The sequence below is a fragment of the Phasianus colchicus genome, chromosome 35 (assembly GCF_987193195.1).
Source record: "Phasianus colchicus chromosome 35, bPhaCol1.hap1.1, whole genome shotgun sequence".
Taxonomy (NCBI): Eukaryota; Metazoa; Chordata; class Aves; order Galliformes; family Phasianidae; genus Phasianus; species Phasianus colchicus.
In genome coordinates this window covers 1,298,799-1,318,654 of record NC_143470.1, presented here as the reverse complement: position 1 = coordinate 1,318,654, position 19,856 = coordinate 1,298,799, and the positions used below count along the sequence as shown (strand labels likewise).

Here is a 19,856-nt window from a genome sequence, read left to right as displayed (position 1 = left end):
GAACCCCCCAAATTGTGGGAAACACCCAAATTGTGGGACCCCCCCTCAAATTGTGGGAGCCCCCAAATTGTGGGACCCCCCCCCAAATTGTGGGACCCGTCCCAAATTATGGGACCCGTCCCAAATTGTGGGACCCCCCCCTAAAATTGTGGGAAACACCCAAATTGTGGGACCCTTCCCAAATAGTGGGACACCCCAAATAATGGGACCCCCCCCAAATTGTGGGAGCCCCCCCTCGAATTGTGGAACACCCCCCAGATTGTGGGACCCCCCCCAAATTGTGGGACCCCCCCTCAAATTGTGGGACACCCCCCCAAAGTGGGGACCCCCCCCAAAATTGTGGGAATCCCGCAAATAATGGGACCCCCCCAATAATGGGAGCCCCCCCCAAATAATGGGACCCCCCCTCTAATAGTGGGACCCCCCCCAAATAATGGGACCCCCCCCAATTTGTGGGACCCCCCCCAAGATAATGGAAACCACCCCCAAATTGTGGGACCCCCCCCAAATAATGGGAGCCCCCCTCTAATTTGGGACCCCCCCCAAATAATGGACCCCCCCCCAAATTGTGGGACCCACCCCAACAGTGGGACCCCCCCCAAAATAATAGGAGCCCCCCCGATAGCGGGACCCCCCCCAAATAATGGAGCCCCCCCCTATTTGTGGAACCCCCCCACAGTGAGACCCCACCCCCAGAAAAATGGGACCCCCCCCAAATTGTGGGAATCCCCCAAATAATGGGACCCCCCCCAAATAATGGGACCCCCCCCCCATAATGGGAGCCCCCCCAAATAATGGGACCCCCCCCAATTTGTGGGACCCCCCCCAAATAATGGGACCCCCCCCAATTTGTGGGACCCCCCCCAACAGTCAGACCCCCCCCCAAACAGTGGGACCCCCCCCAAATAATGGGAGCCCCCCTCTAATAGTGGGACCCCCCCCCTAATAATGGACCCCCCCCCCAAATTGTGGAACCCACCCCAACAGTGGGACCCCCCCCAAAATAATAGGAGCCCCCCCGAATTATGGGACCCCCCCCAAATAAAGGGAGCCCCCCCCATCTGTGGGACCCCCCCCGAAGTGGGACCCCACCCCCAGAAAAATGGGACCCCCCCCAAATAATGGGACCCCCCCCAAAATAGTGGGAGCTCCCTCCAAATAATGGGACCCCCCCCAAACAGTGGGACCCCCCCCAAATAATGGGACTCCCTCTCTAATAGTGGGACCCCCCCCAAATAATGGATCCCCCCTCAAATTGTGGGACCCACCCCAACAGTGGGACCCCCCCAAAATAATAGGAGCCCTCCCGATAGTGGGACCCCCCCCAATAATGGGAGCCCCCCCCCAAATAATGGGACCCCCCCCCAAAATAGTGGGAGCTCCTTCCAAATAATGGGACCCCCCCCAAATTGTGGGACCCCCCCAAAGTGGGACCCCCCCTCAAATTATGGGACCCCCCCAAATTGTGGGACCCCCCCTCAAATTATGAGACTCACCAATTTAAGGGACCCCCCCCCCCCCGGATAATTGAATCCCCCCCCAAATCGAGGGACCCCCAAAAGAAACAGTGGGACCCCCCCCCAAAATATGAGCCCCCTTCTAAATCTTTGCCCCCCCCCGAGAGAAAAAATGGAGCCCACCCTCACCAAAGTGCCCCCCCCCCACACCCCCCCCCACCCAAAAATTGTGCCCCCCCCCCCCCCGTTGTCCCCCCCCCCCAGGACCCCCGATGACATCGCCTCCAACCGCGGCAATGATTTACTGCTGAAACTGCTGCAGTTCCGGTGAGGGGGGGGGGGGTTGTGGGTCTCTATGGGGCAGCTATGGGGCAGCTATGGGGCAGCTATGGGTCTCTATGGGGCAGATATGGGGCAGCTGTGGGTCTCTGTGGGGCAGCTATGGGTCTCTATGGGGCAGCTATGGGTCTCTATGGGGCAGATATGGGTCTCTATGGGGCAGATATGGGGCAGCTGTGGGTCTCTGTGGGGCAGCTATGGGGCAGCTATGGGGCAGCTGTGGGTCTCTACGGGGCAGCTATGGGGCAGCTGTGGGTCTCTGTGGGGCAGCTATGGGGCAGCTATGGGGCAGCTATGGGTCTCTATGGGGCAGCTATGGGGCAGCTATGGGGCAGCTGTGGGTCTCTATGGGGCAGATATGGGGCAGCGGTGGGGCAGCTGTGGGTCCTTATGGATCTCTATGGGTCTCTATGGGGCAGCTGTGGGTCCTTATGGATCTCTATGGGTCTTTATGGGGCAGCTATGGGGCAGCCGTGGGGCAGCTGTGGGTCTCTGTGGGGCAGCTATGGGGCAGCTGTGGTCTCTATGGAGCAGCTGTGGGTCTCTATGGGGCAGCTATGGGGCAGCTGTGGGTCTCTATGGGGCAGCTGTGGGGCAGCTGTGGGGCAGCTGTGGGTCTCTATGGGGCAGCTATGGGGCAGCTATGGTCTCTATGGAGCAGCTATGGGGCAGCGATGGGTCTCTATGGGGCAGCTGTGGGTCTCTATGGGGCAGCTGTGGGTCTCTGAGGCAGCTATGGGGCAGCTATGGGTCTCTATGGGGCAGATATGGGGCAGCGGTGGGTGTCTATGGGGCAGCTGTGGGGCAGCTGTGGGTCTCTATGGGGCAGCTGTGAGGCAGCTGTGGGGCAGCTGTGGGTCTCTAGGGGGCAGCTATGGGGCAGCTATGGGGCAGCGGTGGGTGTCTATGGGGCAGCTATGGGGCAGCTGTGGGGCAGCTGTGTGTCCCTATGGGGCAGCTACGGGTCTCTATGGGGCAGCTGTGGTTCTCTGTGGGTCTCTATGGGTCTCTATGGGGCTCTGTGGGTCTCTATGGGGCAGCTATGGGTCCCTATTGATCTCTATGGGGCAGCTATGGGTCCCTATGGGTCTCTATGGGTCCCTATTGATCTCTATGGGTCTCTATGGGTCCCTATGGGTCCCTATGTGTCCCTATGTGTTGCAACGTCTCCCACTGTGTGTGTGTGGGGGGGGGGGGCAGAAATATTGAGTGCCCCCCCCCCCCCAGGTACCCCAAAATCATGGCGGAGGAGGGGGGGCGCGTGGTGAAGGAGTGGTTGGGGGCGGCCACCCCCAGCGAGGAGGGTGAGGACCCCCCCCCTATATAACACCCCCCCCCTATATAACCCCCCCCCTATATAACCCCCCCACCCATATAACGCGCCCCCCATATAACCCCCCCCCATATAACGCCCCACCCCATATAGCGCCCCCCCCCATATAACACCCCCCCATAAAATGCCCCCCCCCATATAACACCCCCCCCATATAACGCCCCCCCCATATAACCCCCCCGCATTTAACCCCTCCCCCCCTATATAACCCCCCCCCCATATAACGCCCCCCCCCTATATAACGCCCCCCCCATATAACGGCCCCCCCATATAACATTCCCCCCTCATATAAGGCCCCCCCCCCATATACTCCCCCCCATATAACGCCCCCCCCACCATATAACGCCCCCCCCATATAACCCTCCCCCATTTAACCCCTCCCCCCCTATATAACCCCCCCCCATATAACGCCCCCACATATAACGCCCCCCCCCCCTATATAACCCTCCCCCATATAACGCCCCCACATATAACGCCCCCCCCCCCATATAACCCCCCCCCATATAACGCCCCCCCCATATAACGCCCCCCCTGGTCTAATGCCCCCCCCCCATATAACGCCCCCCCCCATATAACACCCCCTCATATATCGCCCCCCCCCATATAACGCCCCCTCCCATATAACGCCCGCCCCCTGTAGCCCCCCCCCCATATAACGCCCCCCCCCCGGTCTAATGCCCCCCCCCCATATAACGCCCCCCCCTATATAACGCCCCCCCCCTATATAATGCCACCCCCCATATAACACCCCCCCCATATAACGCCCCCCCCAATATAACGCCCCCCCCCATATAGGAGCCCCCCATTGTGACCCCCCCATATTTGCCCCCCCAATCCAATGACCCTCCCACTACAATGACCCCCCCCAATTATATGACCCCCCCATTGTCCCCCCCCCTATTTGCCCCCCATATTTTCCCCCCCAATCCAATGACCCCCCATTGTGACCCCCCCATATTTGCCCCCCCAATTTAATGACCCCCCCAATACAATTAACCCCCCCCAATATAATGACCCCCCCATTGTACCCCCCCATATTTGCCCCCCCAATTTAATGACCCCCCCCAATACAATGACCCCCATATTTGCCCCCCTACTACAATGACCCCCCCAATCGAATGACCCCCCCAATATAATGACCCCCCCCAATATAACGACCCCCCCAATCCAATGACCCCCCCCCATTGTCCTCCCCCCCCATATTTGCCCCCCATATTCCCCCCCCAATCCAATGACCCCCCCCAATATAATGACCCCCATATTTGCCCCCCCAATCCAATGACCCCCCCACTACAATTAACCCCCCCCAATATAATGACCCCCCCATTATAACCCCCATATTTGCCCCCCCACTTCAATGACCCCCCCCAATATAATGCCCCCCCCATTGTACCCCCCATATTTGCCCCAATGCCCCCCCCAATCCAATGACCCCCCCCCATTGTCCCCCCCCCATATTTGCCCCCTATATTCCCCCCCCAATACAATGACCCCCATATTTGCCCCCCCCCACTACAATGACCTCCCCTATACAATGACCCCCCCCCCAATATTATGACCCCCCCCATTGTCGTCCCCCCCCATATTTGCCCCCCATATTTCCCCCCCCAATCCAATGACCCCCCCAATATAATGACCCCCATATTTGCCCCCCCCAATCCAATGACCCCCATATTTGCCCCCCCAATCCAATGACCCCCCCCAATCCAATGACCCCCCCATTGTCCCCCCCCATATTTGCCCCCCATATTTCCCCCCCCAATCCAATGACCCCCATATTTGCCCCCCCAATCCAATGACCCCCCCCAATCCAATGACCCCCCCATTGTCCCCCCCCATATTTGCCCCCCATATTTCCCCCCCCAATCCAATGACCCCCCCCAATCCAATGACCCCCCCATTGTCCCCCCCCCCATATTTGCCCCCCATATTTCCCCCCCAATCCAATGACCCCCCCCAATCGAATGACCCCCCCAATATAATGACCCTCCCATTGTACCCCCCCATATTTCCCCCCCCAATATAATGACCCCCCCCAATCCAATGACCCCCCCCAATATAATGACCCCCATATTTGCCCCCCCCAATCCAATGACCCCCCCATTGTACCCCCCCATATTTGCCCCCCCAATCCAATGACCCCCCCATTGTACCCCCCCATATTTGCCCCCCCAATCCAATGACCCCCCCATTGTCCCCCCCCATATTTGCCCCCCATATTTCCCCCCCCAATCCAATGACCCCCCCCAATCCAATGACCCCCCCAATCCAATGACCCCCCCCAATATAATGACCCCCCCCATTGTGTCCCCCCCCCCCCCATATTTGCCCCCCCCCCAAAATAGAGGCGGTGCTGCAGCGCTGCCCGCTGGACTCGGATTGGTGCCAATCGGCGCTGGGGGGCTTTGCTGGGGAGAGCCCCCCCCCCTTCCCATGGGCTCTGGGTGAGTAGGGGGGGGGGGGGGTTATTTTTAAGGGGGGGGGGCACGGAATGAATGGGATTTTTTGTGTGCCCCCCCCCCCCAAAAAAAAAAAACCCACCCATAAATGCAGGGGAGGAGATGACAGTGGAGCAGCGCAGGATGTTGGCGTTGTTTTTGGTAATTTGGGGGGGGGGTTTCGTGGGGGGGGGGGGAAATATGGGGGGGGGGCACTATGGGGGGGTCTCGTAATTTGGGGGGGGGTCTCATTGGGGGGGTTTCATTTGGGGGGGTCTCGTGGGGGAGCATTGTGGGGGGGGTCTCATTGGGGGGGTCTCATGGGGGAGCATTGTGGGGGGGGTCTCATTGGGGGGGTCTCATGGGGGGGCATTTTGGGGGGGGTCTCATTTGGGGGGGTCTCATGGGGGGGCATTTTTGGGGGGGTCTCATTGGGGGGGTCTCATGGGGAGGCACTGTGGGGGGGGTCTCGTGGGGGGGGGTCTCATTGGGGGGGTTTCATTTGGGGGGGTCTCATGGGGGAGCATTGTGGGGGGGGTCTCATTGGGGGGGTCTCATGGGGGGGGTCTCATGGGGAGGCACTGTGGGGGGGGTCACTGTGGGGGGGGCACTATGGGGGGGGTCTCATTTGGGGGGTTTCATGGGGAAGCACTGTGGGGGGGGTCTCATTGTGGGGGGGGCCTTTGGGGGGGTCTCATGGGGGGGCATTTTGGGGGGGGCGTTGGGGGGGGGGTCTCATGGGGAGGCACTGTGGGGGGGGTCTCGTGGGGGGGGCACTATTTGGGGGGGTCTCATCTGGGGGATCTCATGGGGGAGCATTGTGGGGGGGGGTCTCATTTGGGGGGGCACTATGGGGGGGTCTCATGGGGAAGCACTGTGGGGGGGTCTCGTGGGGGGGGCACTATGGGGGGGTCTCATTTGGGGGCTCTTGGGGGTCATTGGGGGGGGGTCTCATTGGGGGGGGGGTCTCATTTGGGGGAGTCCCATGGGGGAGCATTGTGGGGGGGGGTCTCGTGGGGGGGGCACTTTGGGGGGGTCTCATTTTGGGGGGGGTCTCATGGGGGGGCACTGTGGGGGGGTCTCATGGGGGGGGCACTATGGGGGGGTCTCGTAATTTGGGGGGGGGGGTTCATGGCGGGGGAGGCAAATATAGGGGGGCACTATGGGGGGGGCGCATTGGGGGGCAGTGAGGGGGGGCGTTGGGGGGGTCTCATTGGGGGGGGTTTCATTTGGGGGGGTCTCATGGGGGAGCATTGTGGGGGGGGGTCTCATTGTGGGGGGGGCCTTTGGGGGGGTCTCATGGGGGGCATTTTGGGGGGGGGCACTATGGGGGGGTCTCATGGGGGGGCACTGTGGGGGGGTGTCACTGTGGGGGGGGCACTATGGGGGGGTCTCATTGTGGGGGGGTCTCGTGGGGGGGCACTGTGGGGGGGTCTCATTGTGGGGGGGCATTTTGGGGGGGGGTCTCATGGGGGGGCATTTTGTGGGGGGGCCATTGGGGAGGGGGTCTCATGGGGAAGCACTGTGGGGGGGGGGTCTCATTGTGGGGGGGGCCTTTGGGGGGGTCTCATGGGGGGGCATTTTGGGGGGGGGGCACTATGGGGGGGTCTCATGGGGGGGCACTGTGGGGGGGTGTCACTGTGGGGGGGGCACTATGGGGGGGTCTCATGTTGGGGGCATTTGGGGGGGGTCTCATTGGGGGGCTCTCGTGGGGGGTCATTGTGGGGGGGTCTCATTTGGGGGGGTCTCATGGGGGAGCATTGTGTGGGGGGGTCTCATTGTGGGGGGGGCCTTTGGGGGGGTCTCATGGGGGGGCATTTTGGGGGGGGGCATTGGGGGGGTCTCATGGGGGGGCACAATGGGGGGGTGTCACTGTGGGGGGGGCACTATGGGGGGGTCTCATTGGGGTGCAATGAGGGGGGGCATTGAGGGGGTCTCATGGGGGGGGTTTCATGGGGGGCATTTTGGGGGGGGGTCTCATGGGGAGGCACTGTGGGGGGGGCACTATGGGGGGGGTCTCATTATGGGGGGCGTCTCATTGGGGAGCAATAGGGGGGCATTGAGGGGGTCTCATGGGGGGCATTTTGGGGGGGCTATTGGGGGGGGTCTCATGGGGCAGCACTGTGGGGGGGTCTCATTGGGGGGGCACTATGGGGGAGTCTCATGGGGCATTTTGGGGGGGGTCTCATGGGGGGGCATTTTGGGGGGGGATCTCATTGGGGGGGCACTATGGGGGGGTCTCATTGGGGTCTCATTGGGAGGCATTGTGGGGGGGGGTCTCATTGGGGGGGGCACAATGGGGGGCTGTATGGAGGGGTCTCATTGGGGGGGTCTCATGGGGGGCATTGGGGGGGTCTCGTGGGGGGGGCACTATGGGGGGGTCTCATGGGGGGGCATTTGGGGGGGGCACTGGGGGAGGTCACTATGGGGGGGTCTCATGGGGGGGCATTTTGGGGGGAGGCCATTGGGGAGGGGGTTTCATTGGGAGGCACTGTGGGGGGGTCTCGTGGGGGGGGCACTATGGGGTGGTCCCATTGGGGGGGTCTTAGGGGGGGTCATTTGGGGGGGGTTTCATTGGGGGGGTCTCGTGGGGAGTCATTGTGGGGGGGGGTCTCATTGGGGTGTCTCGTGGGGGGGGCACTATGGGGGGGTCTCATTGGGGGGGGTCTCATTTGGGAGGGTCTCATGGGGGAGCATTGTGTGGGGGGGTCTCATTGTGGGGGGGGCCTTTGGGGGGGTCTCATGGGGGGCATTTTGGGGGGGGGCATTGGGGGGGGCACAATGGGGGGGTGTCACTGTGGGGGGGGCACTATGGGGGGGGTCTCATTGGGGTCTCATTGGGAGGCATTGTGGGGGGGGGTCTCATTGGGGGGGGCACAATGGGGGGCTGTATGGAGGGGTCTCATTGGGGGGGTCTCATGGGGGGCATTGGGGGGGTCTCGTGGGGGGGGCACTATGGGGGGGTCTCATGGGGGGGCATTTGGGGGGGGCACTGGGGGAGGTCACTATGGGGGGGTCTCATGGGGGGGCATTTTGGGGGGAGGCCATTGGGGAGGGGGTTTCATTGGGAGGCACTGTGGGGGGGTCTCGTGGGGGGGGCACTATGGGGTGGTCCCATTGGGGGGGTCTTAGGGGGGGTCATTTGGGGGGGGTTTCATTGGGGGGGTCTCGTGGGGAGTCATTGTGGGGGGGGGTCTCATTGGGGTGTCTCGTGGGGGGGGCACTATGGGGGGGTCTCATTGGGGGGGGTCTCATTTGGGAGGGTCTCATGGGGGAGCATTGTGTGGGGGGGTCTCATTGTGGGGGGGGCCTTTGGGGGGGTCTCATGGGGGGCATTTTGGGGGGGGGCATTGGGGGGGGCACAATGGGGGGGTGTCACTGTGGGGGGGGCACTATGGGGGGGGTCTCATTTGGGGGGTCTCATGGGGGAGCATTGTGGGGGGGGGGTCTCATTTGGGGGGGCACTATGGGGGGGTCTCATGGGGGGGCCATTGGAGAGGGGGTTTCATGGGGCAGCACTGTGGGGGGGGGGTCTCATTGTGGGGGGGGCCTTTGGGGGGGTCTCATGGGGGGCATTTTGGGGGGGGGCATTGGGGGGGGTCTCATGGGGGGCACAATGGGGGGGTGTCACTGTGGGGGGGGCTTTTTGGGGGGGGTCTCGTGGGGGGTTATTGTCGGGGGGGGTCATTGTGGGGGGGTCTCATTGGGGGGGGTCTCATTTGGGGGAGTCCCATGGGGGAGCATTGTGGGGGGGGGGTCTCGTGGGGGGGGCACTATGGGGGGGCCTCATGGGGGGGCACTGTGGGGGGGTGTCACTGTGGGGGGGGCACTATGGGGGGGTCTCATTGGGGTGCAATGAGGGGGGGCATTGAGGGGGTCTCATGGGGGGGGTTTCATGGGGGGCATTTTGAGGGGGGGTCTCATGGGGAGGCACTGTGGGGGGGGCACTCTGGGGGGGTCTCATTATGGGGGGGGTCTCATTGGGGAGCATTAGGGGGGCGTTGGGGGGGTCTCATGGGGGGGGCATTTTGGGGGGGATCTCATTGGGGGGGCACTGTGGGGGGGTCTCATTGTGGGGGGGTCTCGTGGGGGGGGCACTATGGGGGGGTCTCATTGTGGGGGGGTCTCATGGGGGAGCATTGTGTGGGGGGGTCTCATTGTGGGGGGGGCACAGTGGGGGGGTCTCGTGGGGGGGGCACTATGGGGGAGTCCCATTGGAGGGGCATTTGGGGGGGGTTTCATTGGGGGGAATGTCATGGGGGGGCATTTTGGGGGGGGGTCTCATTGGGGGGGTCTCGTGGGGGGTCATTGTGGGGGGGGTCTTGTGGGGGGGGCACTGTGGGAGGGTGTATGGAGGGGTCTCATTGGGGGGGTCTCGTGGGGGGGGCACTATGGGGGGGTCTCATGGGGGGGCATTTTGGGGGGGTCACTATGGGGGGGTCTCATTGGGGGGGGTCTGGTGGGGGGCACAGTGGGGGGGTGTGATTGTGGGGGAGTCTCATGGGGGGGCATTGTGGGGGGGGGACTCATTGTGGGGGGGCACTTTGGGGGGGGTCTCATTGTGGGGGGGGCAATGTGGGGGGGTCTCATTGGGGGGCACTATGGGGGGGCTCATTTTGGGGGGGGGGGGTGTTCTTATTGTGGGGGGGGGGAAGGGAGGAGGTCTCTCTGGGGGGAGGGCGATGAGGGGGGGCACCGTGGGGGGGGGGGCACTTTGGGGAATCGCATCCCGTTCCCATTATTTTTTATGGGGGGGGGGGGGGTGACGAAGGGGGGGGGGGTCAGAATGACTTCACCTCCCCCCCCCCCCCGACCCCCCCCCGAATCTTATGTGCCCCCCCCCCCCCCAGGCTCAGAAGCACCTGCAGAACTTCGAGGCTTCGCACTGCACCCCCCTGCCCCCCCCCGCCTTCCGCCTCCCATGGACTCTGTGACCCCCCCCCCTCCAAAATGTCCGCCCCCCCCCCCCCACTTCAACCCCCCCCCCCCCCCAAAAAAAACCTGCACGGACCCCCCCCCCCCCTTCCTTCTTCCCCCCCCCCCCCCCCCACTACTCTGAACCCCGCCCCCCACAACAGCACTGGGAAACCCCCCCCCCCCCCCCCCCAATATGGAGGGGGGGGCAATAAATGGTATTTTTTTGTAGTGGGGTTTCTTTTTTTGGGGGGGGGGGAGGGGGGATCAAAAATAATGGGGGTCAATGGGGGGGGGCCACGCTAATGGGGGGCAGTGGGGGGCAGTGGGGGGGGCACGTTAATGGGGGTCAATGGGGGGCAGTGGGGGGGCACGTTAATGGGGGTCAATGGGGGGGAAGTGGGGGGGCACGTTAATGGGGGTCAATGGGGGGGAAGTGGGGGAGCATATTAATGGAGGTCAGTGGGGGGGCACGTTAATGGGGGGGAAGTGGGGGGGCACGTTAATGTGGGGCAGTGGGGGGGGCACGTTAATGGGGGGCAGTTGGGGGGCGGTGGGGGGGCACGTTAATGGGGGTCAATGGGGGGGCGGTGGGGGGGCACGTTAATGGGGGTCAATGGGGGGCAGTGGGGGGGGCACGTTAATGGGGGGTCAGTGGGGGGGGAAGTGGGGGGGGCACATTAATGGGGGGCAGTGGGGGAAGGTGGGGGGGCACGTTAATGGGGGGTGGGGGGGCAGTGGGGGGGCACTTTAATGGGGGTCAATGGGGGGCAGTGGGGGGGCGGTGGGGGGGGCACGTTAATTGGGGTCAATGGGGGGCAGTGGGGGGCGCATTAATGGGGGGGAAGTGGGGGGGCACGTTAATGGAGGGGCAGTGGGGGGGGCACGTTAATGGGGGGCAGTGGGGGGCAGTGGGGGGGCACGTTAATGGGGGGCTGTGGGGGGCAGTGGGGGGGCACATTAATTGGGGGGCAGTGGGGGGGCACGTTAATGGGGGGCTGTGGGGGGGCACATTAATGGAGGTCAATGGGGGGAAGTGGGGGGGGCACGTTAATGGGCAATGGGGGGAAAGTGGGGGGGCCACTTTAATGGGGGGCAATGGTGGGCAGTGGGGGTTCCTATGAGGCAGCTATGGGTCTCTATGGGGAGTTATGGGTCCCTATGGGGTCTCTATGGGTCCCTATGTGTCCCTGTGGGTCTCTATGGGTCGCTATGGGTCCCTATGGGGCAGCTATGGGGCAGCTATGGGTCTCTATGGGTAGTTGTGGGTCTCTGTAGGCCCCTATGGGGTCCCTATGGGTCTCTATGGGGCTCTATGGGTTTCTATGGGTCCCTGTGGGTCTCTATGGGTCGCTATGGGTCCCTATGGGGCAGCTATGGGGCAGCTATGGGTCTCTATGGGTAGTTGTGGGTCTCTGTAGGCCCCTATGGGGTCCCTATGGGTCTCTATGGGGCTCTATGGGTTTCTATGGGTCCCTGTGGGTCTCTATGGGTCGCTATGGGTTCCTATGGGGCTGCTATGGGTCTCTATGGGGATTTATGGGTCTCTGTGGGTCCCTATGGGGTCCCTATGGGTCTTTGAGGGTTCCTATGGGTCTCTATGGGACCCTATGGGTTCCTATGGGTCTCTATGGGTCCCTATGGGTTCCTGTGGGTCTCTATGTGTCTCTATGGGTCGCTATGGGGCAGCTATGGGGCAGCTATGGGTCTATATATGGAGTTCTGGGTCTTTGTGGGTCCCTATGGGGTCCCTGTGGGTCTCTATGAGTCCCTGTGGGTCTCTATGGGTCGCTATAGGTCCCTATGGGGCAGCTATGGGTCTCTATGGGGAGTTCTGGGTCTCTGTAGGTCCCTATGGGGTCCCTATGGGTCTCTATGGGTCTCTATGGGTCCCTGTGGGTCTCTATGGGTCGCTATGGGTTCCTATGGGGCTGCTATGGGTCTCTATGGGGATTTATGGGTCTCTGTGGGTTCCTATGGGTCTCTATGGGTCTCTATGGGTCGCTATGGGTCCCTATGAGTTCCTATGGGGCAGATATGGGTCTCTATGGGTCGCTATGGGTTCCTATGGGGCAGCTATGGGGCAGCTGTGGGTCTCTATGGGGAGTTCTGGGTCTCTGTAGGCCCCTATGGGGTCCCTATGGGTCTCTGTGGGTCCCTATGGGGTCCCTATGGGTCTTTGAGGGTTCCTATGGGTCTGTATGGGACCCTATGGGTTCCTATGGGTCTCTATAGGTCTCTATGGGTTTCTATGGGTCCCTGTGGGTCTCTATGGGTCGCTATGGGTTCCTATGGGGCTGCTATGGGTCTCTATGGGGATTTATGGGTTTCTATGGGACCCTATGGGTCCCTGTGGGTCTCTATGTGTCTCTATGGGTCGCTATGGGTCCCTATGGGTCTCTATGGGTCGCTATGGGTTCCTATGGGGCTGCTATGGGTCTCTATGGGGAGTTCTGGGTCTCTGTAGGTCCCTATGGGGTCCCTATGGGTCTCTATGGGTCCCTATGGGTTCCTATGGGTCTCTATGGGTCGCTATGGGTTCCTATGGGGCAGCTATGGGGCAGCTGTGGGTCTCTATGGGGAGTTCTGGGTCTCTGTAGGCCCCTATGGGGTCCCTATGGGTCTCTATGGGTCTCTATGGGTCCCTGTGGGTCTCTATGGGTCGCTATGGGTCCCTATGGGACAGCTATGGGGCAGCTATGGGTCTATATAGGGAGTTCTGGGTCTCTGTAGGCCCCTATGGGGTCCCTTTGGGTCTCTATGGGTTTCTATGGGTCCCTGTGGGTCTCTATGGGTCGCTATGGGTTCCTATGGGGCTGCTATGGGTCTCTATGGGGATTTATGGGTCTCTGTGGGTCCCTATGGGGTCCCTATGGGTCTTTGAGGGTTCCTATGGGTCTCTATGGGACCCTATGGGTCCCTATGGGTCTCTATAGGTCTCTATGGGTTTCTATGGGTCCCTGTGGGTCTCTATGGGTCGCTATGGGTCCCTATGGGGCAGCTATGGGTCTATATATGGAGTTCTGGGTCTTTGTGGGTCCCTATGGGGTCCCTATGGGTCTCTATGGGTCTCTATGGGGCTCTATGGGGCTCTATGGGGCTCTATGGGTTTCTATGGGTCCTTGTGGGTCTCTATGGGTCGCTATGGGTTCCTATGGGACTGCTATGGGTCTCTATGGGGATTTATGGGTTTCTATGGGACCCTATGGGTCCCTGTGGGTCTCTATGGGTCTCTATGGGTCTCTATGGGTCGCTATGGGTCGCTATGGGTCGCTATGGGTTCCTATGGGGCTGCTATGGGTCTCTATGGGGAGTTCTGGGTCTCTGTAGGTCCCTATGGGGTCCCTATGGGTCTCTATGGGTCCCTATGGGTTCCTATGGGTCTCTATGGGTCGCTATGGGTTCCTATGGGGCAGCTATGGGGCAGCTGTGGGTCTCTATGGGGAGTTCTGGGTCTCTGTAGGCCCCTATGGGGTCCCTATGGGTCTCTATGGGTCTCTATGGGTCCCTGTGGGTCTCTATGGGTCGCTATGGGTCCCTATGGGACAGCTATGGGGCAGCTATGGGTCTATATAGGGAGTTCTGGGTCTCTGTAGGCCCCTATGGGGTCCCTTTGGGTCTCTATGGGTTTCTATGGGTCCCTGTGGGTCTCTATGGGTCGCTATGGGTTCCTATGGGGCTGCTATGGGTCTCTATGGGGATTTATGGGTCTCTGTGGGTCCCTATGGGGTCCCTATGGGTCTTTGAGGGTTCCTATGGGTCTCTATGGGACCCTATGGGTCCCTATGGGTCTCTATAGGTCTCTATGGGTTTCTATGGGTCCCTGTGGGTCTCTATGGGTCGCTATGGGTCCCTATGGGGCAGCTATGGGTCTATATATGGAGTTCTGGGTCTTTGTGGGTCCCTATGGGGTCCCTATGGGTCTCTATGGGTCTCTATGGGGCTCTATGGGGCTCTATGGGGCTCTATGGGTTTCTATGGGTCCTTGTGGGTCTCTATGGGTCGCTATGGGTTCCTATGGGACTGCTATGGGTCTCTATGGGGATTTATGGGTTTCTATGGGACCCTATGGGTCCCTGTGGGTCTCTATGGGTCTCTATGGGTCTCTATGGGTCGCTATGGGTCGCTATGGGTTCCTATGGGGCAGCTATGGGGCAGCTATGGGTCTATATAGGGAGTTCTGGGTCTCTGTGGGCCCTTATGGGGTCCCTATGGGTCTCTATGGGTCCCTATGGGTTCCTATGGGTTCCTATGGGTCTCTATGGGTCGCTATGGGTTCCTATGGGGCAGCTATGGGGCAGCTATGGGTCTCTATGGGGAGTTCTGGGTCTCTATGGGTCCCTATGGGTTTCTATGGGTCTCTATGGGTTTCTATGGGTCCCTGTGGGTTTCTTTGGGTCTCTATGGTCCGGATGGGTCTCTATATCCCCTATGGGTCCCTATGGGTTCCTACGGGTCCCTATGGGTCCCACCGTGCAAGCCACGCCCCCCATTCCCATATAAGGACATCCGCCCCCCTTCCCTAGGCCCCGCCCACAAACAGACCACGCCCCCTCCATTTGAGACCACGCCCCCCTATCGGGGCAACGCTGCGTTTTTATTGGCTCAGAGCATCCCGCGCACGCGCGCCAGCGCCTCCTCCACCTTCCTGAGCTCCGCTTCCGCCTGCGCCAGCTGGGGGCGGGGCCAAAGCGTCAGGGGGCGGAGCCACGGCAAGCCACGCCCCCTCGACTCACACTGCCCCACTTATCGCCCCCCCCCCGCCCCACAAATCGCCCCCCCAGCCCCACAAAACCCGATTCCCCCACCCCCCCCATTTTGCCCCCCCATTTCCCTCCCCACCTTTTGCCCCCCACCCCACTCTCCCCCATTTACCCCCCCGTTTCCCACCCCACATTTCCCACCCCAACCCCATTTTCCCCATTTTGCCCCCCCATTTTCCACCCCAGCCCCATTACCCCCCTACTTTTGCCCCCCCACTCCCCCCCCCTTAAACCCCCCCATTTCCCACCCCAACCCCATTCTGACCCCATTTCCCCCCCCCCATTCCCCCCCCCACATTTTGCCCCCCACCCCATTCCCCCCCATTTCCCACCCCAACCCCATTCCCCCCCCATTTAACTCCCCCATTCGCCCCCATTTCCAACCCAACCCCATTTTGCCCCCCACCTCATCCCCCCCCATTTCCCCCATTTTGCCCCTCCGTTCCCCCCCCATTTCCCACCCCCCATTTCCTCCCCATTTCCCCCCCCAGCCCCATTTCCCCATCATTCCCCTCCCATTTCCCCCCCATTTTGTCCCCCCCCATTTTGTCCCCCCCCATTTCCCCCATTTTGCCCCTCCATTCCCCCCCCATTTCCCACCCCAGCCCCATTTCCCCCCCATTTAACCCCCCCATTTCCCTCCCCCTTTACCACCCCCCCATTCCCCCATTTCCCACCCCAACCCCATTTCCCCCATTTTGCCCCCCCATTTCCCACCCCCCATTCCCCACCCCAACCCCATTTCCCCCATTTCCTTCCCACCCCTATTTTGCCCCCCCACCCCATTTCCCCCCAGCCCCATTTCCCCCCCTTTTGCCCCCCCACCTCACTCCCTCCCCCCCCCATTTCCCCCATTTTGCCCCTCCATTCCCCCCCCCATTCCCCACCCCAGCCCCATTTCCCCCCATTTAACCCCCCCATTTCCCTCCTCCCTTTACCACCCCCCATTTCCCCCCCCCATTTCCCCCATTCCTTCCCCATTTCCCACCCCAGCCCCATTTCCCCATCATTCCCCCCCCATTTCCCCCCCCCCAGCCCCAGTTCCCCCATTCCCCCCCCCAGCCCCATTTCCCCATCATTCCCCCCCCCTTCCCCCCCTCAGCCCCATTTCCCCCAGCCCCCCCCATTCCCCCCCATTCCCCCCCCAGCCCCATTTCCCCCCACATTTAACCCCCCCATTTACCCCCCCATTCCCCCATTCCCCACCCCAACCCCATTTCCCCATTTTGCCCCCCCCATTTCCCACCCCCCATTTCCCCCCCATTTTGCCCCCCCACCTCACTCCCTCCCCCCCATTTCCCCCATGTTGCCCCCCCTTCCCCCCCCATTTCCCATCCCAACCCCATTCCCCCCCCATTCCCCCCCCCAGCCCCATTTCCCCATCATTCCCCCCCCACTCCCCACCCCAGCCCCATTTCCCCCCCATTTAACCCCCCCATTTCCCTCCCACCCTTACCCCCCCCGATTTTCTCCCCCCCATTTCCCCCCCCAGCCCCATTTCCCCATCATTCCCCCCCACTCCCCACCCCAGCCCCATTTCTCCCCCATTTAACCCCCCCATTTCCCTCCTCCCTTTACCACCCCCCCCATTCCCCCCCATTTCCCCCCCCAACTCCATTCCCCCATTTTGCCCCCCCATTTCTCACCCCCCATTTCCCCCCCAACCCCATTTCCCCCATTTCCTTCCCACCCCTATTTTGCCCCCCCACCCCATTCCCCCCCCCCAGCCCCATTTCCCCATCACCCCCCCCCCATTCCCCACCCCAGCCCCATTTCATCCCCCCCCATTTTGTCCCCCCCCCATTTCCCCCATTTTGCCCCTCCATTCCCCCCCCCATTCCCCACCCCAGCCCCATTTCCTCCCATTTAACCCCCCCATTTCTCTCCCACCTCTGCCACCCCCCCAATTCCCCCCCCCATTTCCCCCATTTTGCCCCTCCATTTCCCCCCATTTCCCATTTCCCCCCCAGCCCCATTTCCCCCCCATTTTGCCCCTCCTTTTCCCACCCACCCCCCCCCCATTTTGCCCCCCCTTCCTCATCCCCCTCCCCCATTCCCCCCCCATTTCCCACCCCAGCCCCATTTCCCTCCCCAACCCCATTTTGCCCCCCCACCCCAACCCCATTTCCCCCATTTTGCCCCCCCACCTCATTCCCCCCCATTTCCCCCATTTTGCCCCTCCGTTCCCCCCCCCATTTCCCACCCCCCATTTCCCACCCCAGCCCCATTTCCCCCCCATTTTGCCCCTCCATTTCCCACCCATTTCCCCCCCCATTTTGCCCCCCATTTCCCCCATTCCCCCCCCCATTTCACCCCCCCATTTCCCACCCCCCATTTTCCAGCCATCCCCCCCCATTCCCCCATTTCCCCCATTTCCCCCATTTTGCCCCCCCATTTCCCACCCCACAATTTGACCCCATTCCTCACCCCATTTCCCCCATTTTGCCCCCCCCCATTTCCCACCCCAACCCCATTTCCCAGCCCCATTTTCCACTCCAGCCCCATTTCCCCCCACTTCCCTCCCACCTCTGCCCCCCCCCCATTTCCTCCCCCATTTCCCCCATTTTGCCCCTCCATTCCCCCCCCAAGCCCCATTTCCCCATCATTCCCCCCCCATTTCCCCCCCCCAGCCCCATTTCCCCATCATTCCCCCCCCTTCCCCCCCCCAGCCCCATTTCCCCATCATTCCCCCCCCTTCCCCCCCCCAGCCCCATTTCCCCATCATTCCCCCCCCTTCCCCCCCCAGCCCCATTTCCCCCATCCCCCCCCATTTCCCCCCCCCAGCCCCATTTCCCCATCATTCCCCCCCACTCCCCTCCCCAGCCCCATTTCCCCATCATTCCCCCCCACTCCCCCCCCCAGCCCCATTTCCCCCCACATTTAACCCCCCATATTGCCCCCCCCTTCCCCCCCCCAGCCCCATTTCCCCATCATTCCCCCCCTTCCCCCCCCCAGCCCCATTTCCCCATCATTCCCCCCCAATTTCCCCCCCCCAGCCCCATTTCCCCATCCTTCCCCCCCCTTCCCCCCCCCAGCCCCATTTCCCCCATCCCCCCCCATTCCCCCCCCATTCCCCCCCCAGCCCCATTTCCCCATCATTCCCCCCCCATTTCCCCCCCCCCAGCCCCATTTCCCCATCATTCCCCCCCCTTCCCCCCCCAGCCCCATTTCCCCATCATTCCCCCCCCATTTTCCCCCCCCAGCCCCATTTCCCCCATCCCCCCCCATTCCCCCCCCATTCCCCCCCCAGCCCCATTTCCCCATCATTCCCCCCCCATTTCCCCCCCCCAGCCCCATTTCCCCATCATTCCCCCCCCCTTCCCCCCCCAGCCCCATTTCCCCATCATTCCCCCCCCATTCCCCCCCCCCAGCCCCATTTCCCCATCACTCCCCCCCCACTCCCCACCCCAGCCCCATTTCCCCCCCCATTTAACCCCCCCGTTTCCCTCCCACCTTTACCCCCCCCCCCCCAATTTTCTCCCCGCCCCCCCCCCGCCCCCCCCCCACCTTGGCAGCGTCAGCCTCCTGCACAGAGGGGGGCACTTTCAGGCCGTACCCCTCCGCCCCCCTCCTCTCCACCAGCCGATCCCGCTGCCTCTGCAGCTCCTCCCGCCGCCCCCCCAGCCGGGCCAGCTCCCGGGGGGGGTCAATCAGACCCTATGGGGTGAGGGGGGGGGGTCAGACCCATAGAGAGACCCCCCAGACCCATAGGGAGCCCCCAGACCCATAGGTGCCCCCCCAGGTGGGGGTCAAACCCATAGGGAGCCCCACCAACCCCATGGGTGCCCCCCCAGATGGATCAGATCTCGGGGGGGGTCAATCAGACCCTATGGGGTGAGGGGGGGGGGGTCAGACCCATAGGGATCCCCCCCAGTCCCATAGGGAGCCCCCAGACCCATAGGGAGCCCCCAGACCCATAGGTGCCCCCCCAGGTGGGGGTCAGACACATAGAGAGCCCCCAGACCCATAGAGAGGTGGGGGTCAGACCCATAGAGAGCCCCCAGACCCATAGGGAGCCCCCCCAGGTGGGTCAGCTCCCGGGGGGGGGGTCAATCAGACCCTATGGGGCGAGGGGGGGGGGTCAGACCCATAGGGAGACCCCAGACCCATAGAGAGGTGGAGGTCAGACCCATAGAGAGACCCCAGACCCATAGGGAGCCCCACCAACCCCATGGGTGCCCCCCCAGGTGGGTCAGCTCCCGGGGGGGTCAATCAGACCCTATGGGGTGAGGGGGGGGGTCAGACCCATAGAGAGACCCCCCAGACCCATAGGGAGCCCCCAGACCCATAGGTGCTCCCCCCGGTGGGGGTCAGACCCATAGAGAGCCCCCAGACCCATAGGGAGCCCCCCCAGGTGGGTCAGCTCCCGGGGGGGGGGTCAATCAGACCCTATGGGGTGGGGGGTGGGGGGTCAGACCCATAGGGAGACCCCAGACCCATAGAGAGGTGGAGGTCAGACCCATAGAGAGACCCCAGACCCATAGGGAGCCCCACCAACCCCATGGGTGCCCCCCCAGGTGGGTCAGCTCCCGGGGGGGTCAATCAGACCCTATGGGGTGAGGGGGGGGGGTCAGACCCATAGAGAGACCCCCCAGACCCATAGGGAGCCCCC

The 19,856-nt window shown here is 62.6% G+C and overlaps 2 protein-coding genes across 2 annotated transcripts in view; one reads left to right on the top strand and one right to left on the bottom strand.

Annotated features, from left to right (window-relative positions):
- The window catches only part of ABHD16A (abhydrolase domain containing 16A, phospholipase), a 61,559-nt gene extending 51,033 nt beyond the window's left edge, over positions 1-10,526 (top strand). The window contains exons 16-20 of the mRNA XM_090129019.1: positions 1,722-1,784; positions 3,024-3,100; positions 5,475-5,573; positions 5,683-5,729; positions 10,418-10,526. Of these exons, the coding sequence (XP_089985145.1) occupies positions 1,722-1,784; positions 3,024-3,100; positions 5,475-5,573; positions 5,683-5,729; positions 10,418-10,501 (370 nt within the window). The 3' untranslated portion in view covers positions 10,502-10,526. The remainder of the gene's footprint in view (positions 1-1,721; positions 1,785-3,023; positions 3,101-5,474; positions 5,574-5,682; positions 5,730-10,417) is intronic.
- Positions 10,527-15,039: 4,513 nt separating this feature from the next.
- The window catches only part of VARS1 (valyl-tRNA synthetase 1), a 106,006-nt gene continuing 101,189 nt past the window's right edge, over positions 15,040-19,856 (bottom strand). The window contains exons 28-29 of the mRNA XM_090129005.1: positions 18,752-18,901; positions 15,040-15,155 (exon numbers count right to left, since the gene is read on the bottom strand). Of these exons, the coding sequence (XP_089985131.1) occupies positions 15,087-15,155; positions 18,752-18,901 (219 nt within the window). The 3' untranslated portion in view covers positions 15,040-15,086. The remainder of the gene's footprint in view (positions 15,156-18,751; positions 18,902-19,856) is intronic.